This window comes from Micropterus dolomieu, linkage group LG05 (genome assembly GCF_021292245.1).
Source record: "Micropterus dolomieu isolate WLL.071019.BEF.003 ecotype Adirondacks linkage group LG05, ASM2129224v1, whole genome shotgun sequence".
NCBI lineage: Eukaryota > Metazoa > Chordata > Actinopteri > Centrarchiformes > Centrarchidae > Micropterus > Micropterus dolomieu.
The window spans coordinates 5,443,606-5,458,511 of record NC_060154.1 but is presented as its reverse complement, the minus strand read 5'-3'; the positions used below and the strand labels follow the sequence as shown (position 1 = coordinate 5,458,511).

General features: G+C 38.3%; 1 protein-coding gene across 2 annotated transcripts in view; it reads left to right on the top strand.

Moving 5' to 3' along the window:
- The window catches only part of LOC123970815 (phosphatidylinositol 4,5-bisphosphate 3-kinase catalytic subunit alpha isoform-like), a 26,018-nt gene extending 11,112 nt beyond the window's left edge, over positions 1-14,906 (top strand). For both annotated transcript variants that reach the window (XM_046049133.1, XM_046049132.1), the window contains exons 12-26: positions 999-1,151; positions 1,306-1,440; positions 4,337-4,461; positions 4,856-4,937; positions 5,406-5,570; positions 5,905-6,008; positions 6,131-6,302; positions 7,533-7,639; positions 7,731-7,852; positions 8,462-8,540; positions 8,688-8,858; positions 9,071-9,188; positions 9,848-9,999; positions 10,550-10,712; positions 10,842-14,906. In XM_046049133.1, the coding sequence (XP_045905089.1) occupies positions 999-1,151; positions 1,306-1,440; positions 4,337-4,461; positions 4,856-4,937; positions 5,406-5,570; positions 5,905-6,008; positions 6,131-6,302; positions 7,533-7,639; positions 7,731-7,852; positions 8,462-8,540; positions 8,688-8,858; positions 9,071-9,188; positions 9,848-9,999; positions 10,550-10,712; positions 10,842-10,949 (1,956 nt within the window). In that variant the 3' untranslated portion in view covers positions 10,950-14,906. The remainder of the gene's footprint in view (positions 1-998; positions 1,152-1,305; positions 1,441-4,336; positions 4,462-4,855; positions 4,938-5,405; positions 5,571-5,904; positions 6,009-6,130; positions 6,303-7,532; positions 7,640-7,730; positions 7,853-8,461; positions 8,541-8,687; positions 8,859-9,070; positions 9,189-9,847; positions 10,000-10,549; positions 10,713-10,841) is intronic.

The window sequence follows — 14,906 nt, the reverse complement described above, 5'->3', positions numbered from 1 at the left end:
TGTTCCAGCACTTACTATAAATAGGTGCATTTTGACTGGCTGTCTGCATGTAACTCTGTCTGGCTCACCATGTTGCTCTTTGTCACCTGGTTCCATCGCTGCCCCTTAGTGAAGACTCACTTTGAAGATCAAGATGTTATCTTAAACATTTCCTTGGCCTTTGTGAAGGCTAGCATGGTAGCTTTGGTAGAAGGAGAACTGTAGTTTAAAGATTGTTTGATGACCTTTTATATCTAAAATATCTATATGTGAAACAGTTGTGCATATTTCCAAGACCTTATGGTTTTACTGTCCTTTGTGTCATAATCAATCAGGTTCTATTCAGAGTTTGATTGAATATTCCACCAGTATTATAGGAAAAAACAGGTTGTGCTGTCATATACAAGGCCAATATAGGGCATCAGAAGACAGGCAGCCACATTTCATAGCTTAGCCTTTCAGGATGAATGAGTGTAGGTGGGGCATTCTAGCTATTACTATAACTGGGCCTTTAAAATCAATCAAAATCAATAAGAAGTTGTTTAAATGTAACATCATTATAAGCCATTAGTTGAAACTAAGTTCTGTTAGTGAATCAGCATGCCCAACCGGAAATACAATTTAAATATGGAAACACCCAGCAACCCCCACCTGAGAGTCGTACATTATCAGTGATTGGGACAGTTGCATCCCAACAGGTTTAAAGATATGAAATGTGTTTGGCTGGACTGAGCAGACCAAACACTGAGCTATAAATGTTACCCTTTGGATTTAATGTCTTTAGTGACCATTGACTATTGTGTTGCATCCTGTTGTATTTGATATAGCTGTTTTCTGAATTAGTGCTTTTGATGTGTCCTTGGCATAAAAACATCAATGAAGTCACATGCTACAGAATAAGTTGATGTGAAAAACCTTAGTGATTAAAAATAATTGTGTTTTCCCATGAGCTTCTTACATCTTAACTATTTTTCTCTCTCGCTCTCTCTCTCTCTCCCTATTACACTCTCTCCCTTTAGGAGCACTGTCCACTGGCTTGGGGTAATATCAACTTGTTTGACTACACTCACACTCTGGTGGCCAACAAGATGGCTCTGAACCTCTGGCCCGTCCCTCATGGCCTTGAAGACCTCCTCAACCCCATAGGAGTCACTGGATCCAACCCTAATAAGGTATTAAAATTCAGCATCTTGTACCAGTAATAGGGCATAAGAAATTAACATGTTTCCATTTATGATGACATTAATTTCATTAAGAATTTGACAGTTTTGTGAGAGACAGTAATTCACACAATGTAATAATATTCTTTTAATCTCTGACGTCCAGGAAACCCCATGTCTGGAGCTGGAGTTTGACCACTTTAGTAGTCCTGTCAAATACCCAGATATGAACGCAATAGAGGATCATGCAAACTGGACCATCTCGAGGGAACTGGGGTTTAACTACAACCTCTCTGGACAGGTAACCTGTTTACCAGCCACTAACCAGTGGGCTGGAAAGGTAATGTTATAATAATTACACCCCTTAGTTGCATTATAAGGGACTCCAGAACCCTGTGTTTTCACTCAGGCTAACTGTTTTTATGTTTTGAAACTCAAACACACGTAAGGAAATGTCTGTAAAGTAGAGGTATGCTTGCAGGTGAGACATTGCATAAGCATGAGTCTTGTGCCATTCAGAGGACATGGAGAAGCACACAGGAGTTTTTTTTATTTATTATTTGACAACTATTGTACTGGTGACAGATATGTGAGTGTCAAATCTCGCAATAAAGACAAATGCATTAGGAACCATAATAAAATGCATCTGGACCATATTCTCTCTGAAAAAGCAGATTCATTTAGCAAGTAATAGAGCTCAGATACACAAGTTTTAAATATAATGTGTACAGAGTTACTTAGAGAAGATGGGGTAATTTATTAATGAAGGTGTTTGAATTTCACCTTTTGTTAGTCTTCTCTTGTGGCGTGTGATATTATGACATTGATTTATGAGGCCCTAATGCAAGGTGTGTGAATGTATCCTTGATGAAGGTATCACATATAATGACACAATCTGCTTAATTAGTTGTGATGGTTGCGTGTAAATACTGTGAACAGATGTGTGTGTTTTGCAAGACACCACATGTAATTATAGTTAGGTGTTATTGAATTACTGAATTTCTATATATACATATATTTTTTGTGAGTATTTTAAGATGTATTTCTTCGAAAAAACAATATTCCCTTTAGAGTTATCTTTAAAAAAACAAAACATTTTATAATACAAACACACGCCATATCTGTTTTATTATTCTTGTTTCTTATTATATTGTTTGGTGTTTTTTCCATTTTATTTTTGTATTATTTTAATTGTCTGATTTCAACCATGTAAGGCAATGTAACTTTGTTTTGAAAAGCTGCTGTATAAATAAAGTTTATTATTACTATTAGATAGTGAAAGAATGGTCACATTAAACATTTTTGGCGGCAACAGTTATAACACACAGCAGTGCTTACTGGTTGGTTGCATGTATGGTTAGATGTCAATGACTGTTAGCTCTTTTCAGTTTATGTCTGACATTTTATTTATTAAAAACTTGGATAGGAGTAAATTTAGGTTAATAAGTGATTGATAAATGTGGTTAATTTTCAGCCCATCATTTAACCATAAAAACTCATTGTTGACTTATTCACGATGGTGTTGGTGATGTGGTCTTATCAGATTTCTAGATAATGTGTGGCGTGAGATCCGTCTTGAGAGGATGTGTATGGTGTGAGAAAATGTGTTATTCATGATGTGGGTCAAATGTGAGGAGCACCCAACTCAATACGTGGTGTGGTGAGAATGTCATCCCGCTTGATTCTGACCAGAAAATAGTTTAATCTTGTCTCAAGCTCAATTAAAATATAAATTAACACCATATTTATACAGTCAGGTATCAGACTTGGTTATGTTAAGGAGGATGATGATTGTGCAGTAAACTTTTCTGCTTTTGGCAAAGTGATGGGGAAGGGCAGTAAAGGGAGTTTCAATTCAGGATTTGAGAGCATTGTCAGGGTTGCCAGCTATGTTCCGGCTTGCAGTTTTAGGGTCTACTGGAAACATTTCAGAAATAGAACATTTATTATTCTGCAGCTACATTTATAATAGTTATTTTGCTGACATTTTTGGTGTTTTACAAGTATAAATACAGGAGCCTGTTCCTTCTTTACCTCCCTGTCATTACTCAGTTTAAATGGCTAATCTCACTGCACACAGCTGCTGCCATTAACCTGTATTTTTGTTTATTTTGTCCAACTATGTTGTGATCATAAATAGTAATTTTGTCTGCATTCCAGCTGCTAATGACTCCTGGTCAACGTAATTTTAATGAGCCATGACTGAATGTCATTTATTTTTCGTTGTCTGACAACAGAAACAGAAAAGTATGTCAGTGAGACGACTATCCTCACTTATCTCCCTTCTCTTTCTCTCACTAACTACAAAGACAAAACTGTTTTGCTGTTAAATGGGAAGATAAAGTCAGAAACAAAGAAACTGCATGATTAGGAATGAAGTTCAAGTCAAATACAGGCATTTGAATAAATTCTTAAGTGAATTTCACACTTGACGCGAGATGCTGCGGTAAAAACAGACCCGGACGATGATTTGAACACAGCTTGAACACAGCTTCTCTTTGTGCCAGCTGTAATCGTGATTCTATACTCCAGCATGTCCTGAGGTAGAAAAAATTATTAAATGTGAGAGAGTGCAGCAAGAGCACTGCTGCTGTGGTTATCTCCGTTCAGTATACCTTGTGCACTGATTTACAACAGTGGTCAGACTTTTGATCAGAACTATGGTGGACATGGTTGAATAAATACAATTTTAGTACACCAGTTGGAGTCTTGTAAATGTCAGTATTTACAGCAAATAGACATACATAGTGGCATGTTGTTACATGTCCATTAGATACTGAGCAATGCAAGAGAGCTGAACCGTTCAGTGTTGTTTTATTTATAAAGGACAGCATAATGTGGTGGATTAAGTAATTCCTTTTATCTGTAACTTGAGTACTTTGAGAAACTTCTCTAACAGTAATGGGTCTAAATAGATAACTGATAATGTTTCAAGCTATATTTGTTGCTCATAATGACTGCATGGCTGAAAGTCCAGAGAGCCTTTGTTAGATTTCTGGTATAAAGATACTGTGAAGAAAGGAAAAAAACAATTGGAAGCTCTAACAATAAGTAAGTAAAGCTGCTGGTTAATGTATTTACTCACGATACAAATTTGCTGAATAAATGTGAGGAGGGATCAGGTAGTAACTTGAAAACATGACAGTCAGTAGGTTAGTTTTGATAGTGTTAGTAATTTTCTTTCTGTTGTGTTTCAGAGCAACCGTTCAGCCAGAGATCACGCCCTGACAGAGAGCGACACTGAGCAGATGAGACAGCTGAGTAACAGAGACCCTCTTTCAGAAATCACTGAGCAGGAGAAAGACTTCCTCTGGAGACACAGGTAACTCCCAACCAACAAATATAACACTATACTACTTTACCATATAGCACTTAAAGTGTTTCTTTATGCAGAGCCATAGAATACATAGAATGACATAGATTTCACAGGTCAGTCTTGTATGTAACTGTACGTAAATTTACTGCATATTACACGCAATGCAAGCCTATTCTTGTAGATTAAGACATTTTTCCTTAGGTTGTTTTTAAAAATTATTCTTAAACATATATGTTGTTTACAAAAGCCAAAATACATTTCTGGGAGTGACCATAACCAAATTCTTCTTGCTAAATACTTTTGAATACACGTGGTAACACAATTTTGTTTTCACTTTGTATGTAGATGTAGAGACTTAAACTGAGATGCAGCACACTGTAATTAGTTCATTCTTGTCCAGGCACTACTGCATGAACATCCCTGAGATCCTTCCCAAGATCCTTCTCGCTGTTAAATGGAACTCCCGAGATGAAGTAGCACAGGTAATGCAATTTCATACCTGCTTGTAATATAAATATCATTAATAATCTGTGTCTTATAAACAAGAAGGAGCTAAAGAAATATTTATGCGTCTCAGCTGTACCACAAAGAATTTTTTAATGGATTTAGAAAAGAAAAAAAACAGTTGTTCTGGCTTGTAAGTACCAAATGCAAAGCATGTTTCAGTAAAGATTTATCAATCTTTTTGAAGTTTGACCACTCATCTCAAGTTTTTAGGAATTTACTCCATTTTTGGATTTAAGTTTGAAAGTATACTTCTGTAAAAAAAATTGTTATGCACATACACTGTGTTTTGAAATCACACACACACACACACACACACACACACACACACACACACACACACACACACACACACACACATGTGTATATATATATATATATATATATATATATATAATATAAAAAATAAGTATTAATTCATCTTTCTTGGTTTGTATGTTTCCCAGATGTACTGTCTGTTAAAGGATTGGCCTTCTACCCGTCCTGAGCAGGCCATGGAGCTGTTGGACTGTAACTATCCAGATCCCATGGTCAGGCACTTTGCAGTACGCTGCCTTGACAAATACCTGACTGATGATAAACTATCCCAGTACCTCATTCAGCTTGTACAGGTAGGCCTAACTGAGAGTCATCACAATTGAATTCAAGGAGCTGATTGATGAAAGGATAAAATACAGTACTATAACTCAAGTGGACTGTGGAGTGTCTTTCTCCAGCGTGTCATTGACAGCCAGTGTAATATCTTTTTGAAAGCAGCTTTTGTTTGGCCTGCTCTTGTGTGTTGAAGACTTTCTGGTCTCTGATGCCTTAGGTTGTATTTGGTGCTTGGTGTACAAAGACTCAAGGGTTGGGAGACAATCACAGAGTCTGAAATGACTAATCTGAATCTCCTCTCTGCATCTCCTCTTATTCTCTCCTTCCAATCTTCCTTTCCTCTTGTACTAGGTATTAAAATATGAGCAATATCTTGACAATCCCCTGGCCCGTTTCCTCCTCAAAAAGGCCCTGACCAATCAAAGGATAGGACATTTCTTCTTTTGGCATCTCAAGTGAGTCAACGTCCAGATTGCTTTTTCCTCATGTTTATGTCTTTCTAGAAAGCTAGAAACTCATCTTGCCTCCCTGCTTCTCACTCGCTGTCTCCACCCTTCTCTTTGTGGCTTCCTCACAGATCAGAAATGCACAATAAAACAGTGAGCCAGAGGTTTGGGCTGCTTTTAGAGGCTTACTGCAGGGCTTGTGGCATGTACCTCAAACACCTGAGTCGGCAGGTAGAGGCAATGGAGAAGCTCATAAACCTCACTGACATCCTTAAACAGGAGAAGAAGGATGAGACACAGAAGGTAAGGATGGCGGCAGCACACACACACATTTGATTTTAATGTTTAAGTTTAAAGTTTTTTATCTTTTAAATCTCAGAACGGAGGTATATAATATGTGGGAAAAATTGTGTCTTTTTTTTGGACAATTCTGTTTATTCATTTTTCACAATCATATTTTAACTAACCTGACGTACCAGAACATATCAAATCACAACATAACGCAATACAAAATCCAGAGTCCTCTCCCTCCCACATAGTGACCAATCCTCCACTCCCTCCCCCTGCCGAACTCTCAAGGAAAAGAAAAAAAGATCAAATATAGAATGAGATGTAAAAATATCTCACCCAATTCCATGTAAGTTATCTATGAGTCCCAAGTCTTTTGAAGCAGTTGTGTGCTACCTCTGATGACGTAGGTTATGGGCAAATTGTGTCTTGATCATATAAACAAGTGCCGTATGTTTGTACATCTTCAGCATTCAAAGTTTGTAAAATTGCGGTCTGGGTGTGTTTGTTAGTGTGTGGCTGCACAGTTTCCTACACTGCAGCGCTCCGCAGACATCATGTGGGTTTATGTTCTGTTTGACTTCAAAACCCAGTGTCCTGCATGTTTGGTGATGGGACATGCTAAAATACACACAGGATTCACTTTGCTGTGTTGCTGACGCTTGTAAAAACAAGTACTGAAGTACAACAATGACACAGCACAAAAAATGCATGCCCACATAACAGAACAGGATTTTATTTATTTATTTATTCCCAAATTTTTATATAAATATTTTTATATAAATATTTGTGTAACATACACATCACTATTATGTTGCTTATCAGACGATTTGGTGTTTTTATCAGTCAAGCCAGATGTCATCAGTGGATTCTCCAGTTTAGTGACTCCACCCTAAATTTCTCAAAAGCTGAAACCATGCATACAATTTTAATTCTCAGCTATTATTATGTTCAAATAGACTATTAAACACGCAGATTTTTCTGGGGGATCTGTGTTGTGCTCCATTCTTAAAATAGCTAACATAAGAATGCCGGACCAGTTTGGTCATTATTCATTCAAATCTTTGTGACTTTGTTTAATTTATATTTTACCCTCAGAGTTGTGATACCACACAAATGCAGCCATTTTTAGAAATTTCTTTGTGGATGCGTGTGTGCGTGCGTTTTTGTGTGGGTGCATGCATACACATTTATGTGCATATACGCGTGTGTGTGTTGGTGTGATTGTGTGTGTGTCTTGTGGAGGTCCAGATGCGATTTCTTGTGGACCAGATGAAGAGACCGGACTACATGGATGCTCTGCAGAACTTCACCTCTCCTCTCAACCCTGCCCACCAACTGGGAAACCTGAGGTTAGAAGTGTGTGTGTTTGCAGTGGTGTGTATATGTATAAGTGAGGTTGTGAAAAAAAAATACATTGTATATGAATTTATTTGTGCACAGGTTAGATGAATGCAGGATCATGTCATCAGCAAAGAGACCGTTGTGGCTGAACTGGGAGAACCCTGACATCATGTCCGAGCTTCTCTTTCAGAACAATGAGATAATCTTCAAAAATGGAGATGGTAACACACACACGCACACACACATACACAAATACACACATGGCCTATTAAACATAGCTTTTAACCCCTGTTGGCTACTGATCTCAGACTTTTCTGCCCTCTCAATACACCTGTAAGCTACTGCTTTAAATTGATGTCATAGGTTTAACATAAATGTGTCATTGCCAAATAAATTGTGATACATGACTATGGTAATCCTGAATACTGAGGATATGAGAAGCTTCTATCTTAATGTCCACATTTCACATAAATCTGTGAAAATGTTTAGGAAAGTTATTTGTGATTTGGGCAACAACATACACTTTATTTAATATACTAATTTTTTTCTTTCTCTCACTCCTATCATCATATGCTATTGAAAGAAAATCTTTAGCTTGGTTTGCGCTGAAAACCAGCCACTCTTTCTGATTTGTGCAGTAGATTTCCCAGTCCCAATCCTAAATGTTGACACAAACTGTAAAGTGCTGTAAAGGCTGCAGAGCTTCTTGGTGATGGTAGGCTACCATAATCACACTAAAGTGTCCTTTATGTTGTGTCTTTATATAATCTGTCAATGTCCCAGGAGGCTGTTAAGTGTAACTGTCTTTACTGTGTGTGTTTGTGTTGTAGACTTGCGGCAGGATATGCTAACGTTGCAGATTATTAAAATCATGGAGAATATTTGGCAGAATCAGGGACTGGACCTGCGGTACTACTCTCTCTCCTTTTACCTCAATATATATTTATTTTTCTCGTTGTATCTTTCTGCTTCCATTTCTTAAATCCCTAACTCCTTCCTGCCTCAGTGCACAGGGCTAAGAAAGTCTAATCTAAGAAAACACTAATGTGTCTCCAGGATGCTTCCCTATGGCTGTCTGTCGTTAGGAGACTGTGTGGGTCTCATTGAGGTGGTTCGCAGCTCCCACACCATTATGCAGATTCAATGTAAAGGAGGCTTGAAAGGAGCCCTGCAGTTCAACTCAAACACTCTGCATCAGTGGCTCAAGGACAAGAACAAGGGCGAGATGTGAGTTCTTCTCTCCTGATATTATTTTTTACAGCATCTTTGCATCATTAGACAGTATAGAACAATGTTTGAAAGATTTGGTATTGTTTAGATTTACTTCTGCCTGCATTAAGTTTCATGTATATGCTTTATTTGATTTTCTCATTTCTTTTTAAAATACAAAATGAATGGCATCAAAATCACTGTATGTGTGCATGTGTGTGTTTGTGCAGGTATGACATGGCTGTGGATCTTTTTACGAGGTCCTGTGCTGGCTACTGTGTAGCTACATTCATCCTTGGGATAGGAGACAGGCACAACAGCAACATTATGGTCAAAGACGATGGACAGGTAACTTGTAAATGCACAGCACTCAGTTTTGCTCAAGGATGAACAACTTACAATTTTCTGCTACATACATACACACTTTGGGAAATGATTGACACAGAGTTCAATCATCACACATAATGACTAACCTGCACAACGTTTCAATCCTAGTTGTATCTTCATAAGGTTAGAGGAAGATCTGACTGGAATTGAAACGTTGCCCATTTAAATAAATGTGTGGTTTGCAGTCAGTGTGCAGACATTACACTTTTCATTGATGCTGATTTTCAATAGCCTTGCGCCTTACGTGTGATGTGTGATGTGTGTATCACTACACTTCTACATGCCTTACCATTTAAATGTTGCCCATATACCTCAAAAATCTAATTCTTGGGTATTGATAAATTTTGGACTTCTTCAGTTGTTATTACTTCTGTAATATTCATAATTTGCTTGTTTTCTTTGTGTTTTACTATTGTTTCTTCATTCAAATTAATTAATTAGGGATTTCTTATTGTCCACTACATATTTGATAAAATGAATAAGGTTACGGCAATACTAAGCACACTGGATGACTATACTCATATATATAAAATAAGCTTGACTTTAGAGGAGGTTTACTTGTTAGAGAGACTTACTGAACTTTGACTTCCCGCTTACCTCTTTGTTCTGCTCTCTGTCAGTTGTTTCATATAGATTTTGGGCATTTCCTGGATCATAAGAAGAAGAAATTTGGCTACAAGAGAGAGCGAGTGCCCTTTGTACTGACACAAGACTTCCTCATCGTCATCAGCAAGGGTTCTCAGGAGTGCGCGAAGACCAAAGAGTTTGAGAGGTACTAAAGCATCTTACATCTTCTTTTCTCTCATCATTGTTTCTCTCTTCTTTTTTTATATCTGCTACCTGCTTCTAGTATCAGTCAGTACAGAATTATTTTTTTACTTCAAGCAGCACATTGCATTTTCCTTCCCTTACTTCCCCCAGTTTTGTAACTTTCTACTCAATTTGCCCAACTGACTCAACCATGATAAACTCTGGGATAATTTTGCATCACTACTAAATTACATAAGAAACATAGCAACCTGCTAGCATCTGTCTGGGAAGCAGGTTTGGGGCCCGTTTCACCATATGCAACATGTAAGCTGCAATTTGAACATTAGATCATTTCCCCTTCCTTTTAATTTTGACACTTGTCATATGTGAAATGGCTTGCTGTCACCATTTGCGGAAACCATCCCAGCCCTTTAAATCTTCTTCAGGTGCCATCAGGAACTGAGGTGCTTACCTGGTTTTGGGTGTGTGTCAGTGTACTTTCTGAGCCACTTAACAAATTGTATAAACTTTTTGTTGGTCCTTCTCACATTCCCTTTTCCATCTCCTTCCAGGTTCCAGGAGATGTGTTATAAAGCCTACCTGGCCATCCGGCAACATGCTAATCTCTTCATCAACCTGTTCTCCATGATGCTGGGCTCTGGCATGCCTGAGCTACAGTCATTTGATGACATTGCCTACATCAGGAAGACGCTGGCCCTGGAGAAAAGCGAACAGGTAATAAGGCTTTTCTCTGATATGAATTCTGGTCTGATATTTATTTGAGGTACCTCACATTTTGCTGTCTGAAACCTCTGCAAGATTATTACATCTACTTATGTATCTCTTTTTTTCTGCTTTATGCAGGAGGCATTGGACTACTTTATGAAACAGATGAATGATGCTCACCATGGAGGATGGACCACCAAGATGGACTGGATATTCCACACAATTAGACAGCATGCATTAAACTGATCTCCTGCACACAAACATAAACCTCCAGTCCCACCGTGGAGCTGACCTCTGTCAGCCAGCTGTTCAAGTCCAAACCACACAGCATTAGTCTTTCAAGGAATTTCAGAGACCATGCACAGCTCACTGATAATGGAAGTTTGCAGCTTGAATTTTTATTTTTTTTTTTTTACACCAGCACAATTTCTGTTTATTTAAACGAGGTTCCTGTTTTTCTCTATTTTTTTTGCCATTATCATCTGACTTTTTGTGATGCTCTCACAATACCTTATGCTTGATCTGCATCTCCAAGAGAGCGTCGTCTTCGTGTCCTGGTGAAGATGTGCCCTTCCTGGCCGATGCTTGTATCCGTGTCAGGAATAATCTGGGCAGCCAAGGAAATGGGACCCCTTCCCCTGCTGCTCTGAAAACACAAATTGGATAAAATGGTGCAAAGAAGATGTATCTGCCAATCTGTAAATGTAACCACAAAGTAAGTTCAACTTGCTGCCCTTTTGCTGTATTAGTGCTGTACTGTGTCTTCACCCCAGAAATGAGGTGCTTGGGAAACTTTTTTTTAAATCTTATTACTGCTGAGAAGATTGCAGGCACGAGGAACTGTCTAAATAATCTTACATAATATAAGTGTTACTCAAATTTGTTGTACAGTATGGATTACTGAAGTATTCTATGACTTCCACCATCTTTGTGTTGAAGTTGATTTGGTCAGCTTTTAACCCTTTGTGAAGAAATTTAAAAGCTCAAAGCTGCAGAAGAGTCTCCAGGTTGTTTTGCCAGCTCTACAGTCTCCCACAGCCTCAATGAAAAAGCACGCCGCCCTTGGGAACATTTGTTGGCGGTGCAGCTTTAGATTCTTGCATAAAATTCAGGGTGATGATGCCTCCATCAAAAAACAGCACTTAAAAATACCAGAATAATATACAGATTTATTATGACTTTTTACATTTATTTATGTATCTACTTTCTTTTAGTTTCTACACAGGCAACACCCTAACTCTAATCTTTAGAAACACACCATTGTTTCTGTAAATATATTTTTTTGTGTTTACCTATTTGCTTGCAACAGCTCTCCCCTATTTTGCCTCCGTCACTTTTAAGTTAAACATCTCATTTGACCTCATCAGTCGTAGCCCAATTTGTTTTATTGTGGTTAGTTTGCAGCCCTACTTAGAATTTGAAAGATTCAAGAGTCAAAGTGCCATTCTCACATTTAATGAATAATGGGACCTAATTTAAGCCTCTGGTTGTCTGTTTTGACGGCAAACACAGTTCCAGGGGAATGTCTCGTCTTCCTGTTGATAAAATGCCTTGGCGTCACAGCACAACACTGCACACTGCTCACTGCTAATCCCTACAAACTCTTTGTATTTGTATTTCTAACCATGTTAGGTTGATAGTGTTTTCAGGACAAAGTGCATTTTAAGTTGTGTTTATCACTGAGGCCGTAACCATGGCAGTATTTGAGGCACGCTTTCTATTCCCGGGCAGTGTTAAAGCCATGCTCTACACTTTCTGGCTAGAAGCTTAGATTTTACAGATTTTCCCAACAGAAACATTTGAGCATGAAGCTTTTTCAACATTTTAAAGTCACAGTGAAATGACCATCACAGTGTCTTTAGAGAATCAAGTGAAACAGGGAGGGATTTGAATAAATCTTTCAAATTTGATTTGATTGCGTAAAAGTGGGCATGGCTTAATAAATACGAATCAGCAACCAAGTCACCAAAACTGCAGTTCCTCAAATGGCCACTTGAAGCTGGCTCCAGAAGCAAGTCAATCCCCATAAACCCTCATGTTAAATTGCCAAACTTTACAGCAAACATTAACATGTTAAAACTTTTTTGTCTCTTAAGTGCGATTCTGGAGAGATCTAATATCACACACAAATCGTGGCTGCAATAGTTTCGTGGGGCTCAGTCCAAGCCACCTTTTTGACCATTTTTTGAATTGTCCAGAGTTAGGCGGAATCAGGCACTTCTAAGATGAGTAATGCCAGAGCCACCGCACTGAGCTTCAAAATGGCTTTTAAGAAAGTCTAAGACAAAAACGGAGCAATGCGGAGCTGTAAGAGGTCTATTGGTCTCCGTCCACACTGTTTTGTTGGGTCAGGAGGCAGAGGATGAGGGTACAGCTACGTTCTTTTGTTGAACAGTTTTGGCCATCTGATATCCAAACACACTATTCCACTATTACATCACTTTGGTAACTACTATGAGCCACTAGCTAATGCTAAGTATGGTTTTGACATGATGAGCAGGTTTAGGTAATTGTCACAATCACATTTTAATGGATTCATTTGTGGATACGCCTCGGAGTGGAGTCGTCCAAAATACTGGAATGTTTCACTGAAAGAGAAAGGGGATTTTTAATATAGAAATACTTGAAAATGCATTTTTGGTTCACTGTGTCTTTAAAATAGATTGCAGCCGGCTTGTCTCCTGAGATGGATTATTTTGGATTTTTCTCAAAAGTTGTTAAAAAAAGGTGTTTTTAATCATAAACACAGAGTGGCAGTAAACGGCTTTGTCAGTTCAATTGAGAGCCTCTCGTACGTCGTGCTTTGTTGAGGAGAGAATGTAGTATTTTATAAGAAAAGGTGCCTCAGAGCAGCCTCACGAGCCCCGACACTCTCACAATGTACCTAGAAAGACATTTGGATGTGTGCATAGCTAAATTATTATTGTAGTAGCCCTACAGTATGAAACTCAATCTGACAGTTCAACCGTTGATTGTATTGAAAAACCAAAGTTGTGGGTCTGTTCTGATGTGGCGCAAAGTGTTAGATGTCCTATTATTGCAGCATTAATGTGTAGAAGTTATTTAATTGCTAACATGGACCTTCTGTGCGCCCATCTTATTATGTTTATGCATCATTCATGTCTCCTTTCTAAAGGCAGATACAGTGCCACCACTAAACATACAGCAGTGAGCTCTTTTCTTGTTCACTATTCCATCTTTTTCTTAATGCGCCAAACCAGGCATCACTGAGGCCTGTTAAAGTCAATGCTGGAATTGCATCATGCATTAAGGCATATCAGTTACAGACTTAAAAAAGAGAAAAGACACAGGTAGGAGTATGCACTTACAAAATGTAGTTTTCAATGCCTTTATGTCCAAAAGGACTTTGTAAGAAGAAAGTTAGCTCAGTATGCATGTGTGTCAAGCAGCATAACCCGTGTGTATGATGTACATTTTGAAGCAACATAAGCAGTATGTATGTACAGTTAAAGCTTCATGTTGTGTTGTTATCTTCAATATGCTTTCCCATGTATTCTCCAAACTGATAGTGTGGGCCCATATGCATTAATTGTCTTTCTGTACAGGTTACAGAGCTTCATTGGCAGGCCCCAATGAAAACGCACACGATGTATGTATGTACATGCCCATGTGTCTGTGTGTGATGACACTTGAACTGTTGAAGTGATGGTGCGTCTTTAAATTTTTTGTAAGCCTTTCTTTCCCAACCAACTGGCTGGTTTGTGCCAGAGAAGAAAAGCAAAAATGGAGGAACTAAAAGTTGTAAATGTTTTACTTGAAATGTCACAAATCAGAACCGCAGCTGTATTTTGTTGGTTTAAAGTTGTTATGGGGGCTGTGGTGTCTATTTAGTACTGAGTGAGTGCGTGCGTGAGTGCGAAGGTTGAAGAACTGTGCACGGCTGTTTGTGTGATAATGGTAGTAAATTTGTTAATGATGCTAAAGCCCTGAATTTTACAGTGGAGACACATTTACTTCTTGAATCAACGAAGGACTAAATTTGTGAGAACTAAGGTGAAGTATCTTACAGGATTTCAAACTAGGGTAGGCAGTTTATTTAAGAACCATTTTTTGTTATATTGGTTGAAATTTGATTGAAATGATTGGCTGACTTATCTGCCACCTACCTATCTGCCTACCAGCCTGCTTACCTACCTACCTAACTGTGCGCACTCTGCCCGTGCATTCACTGCACATGAAGGG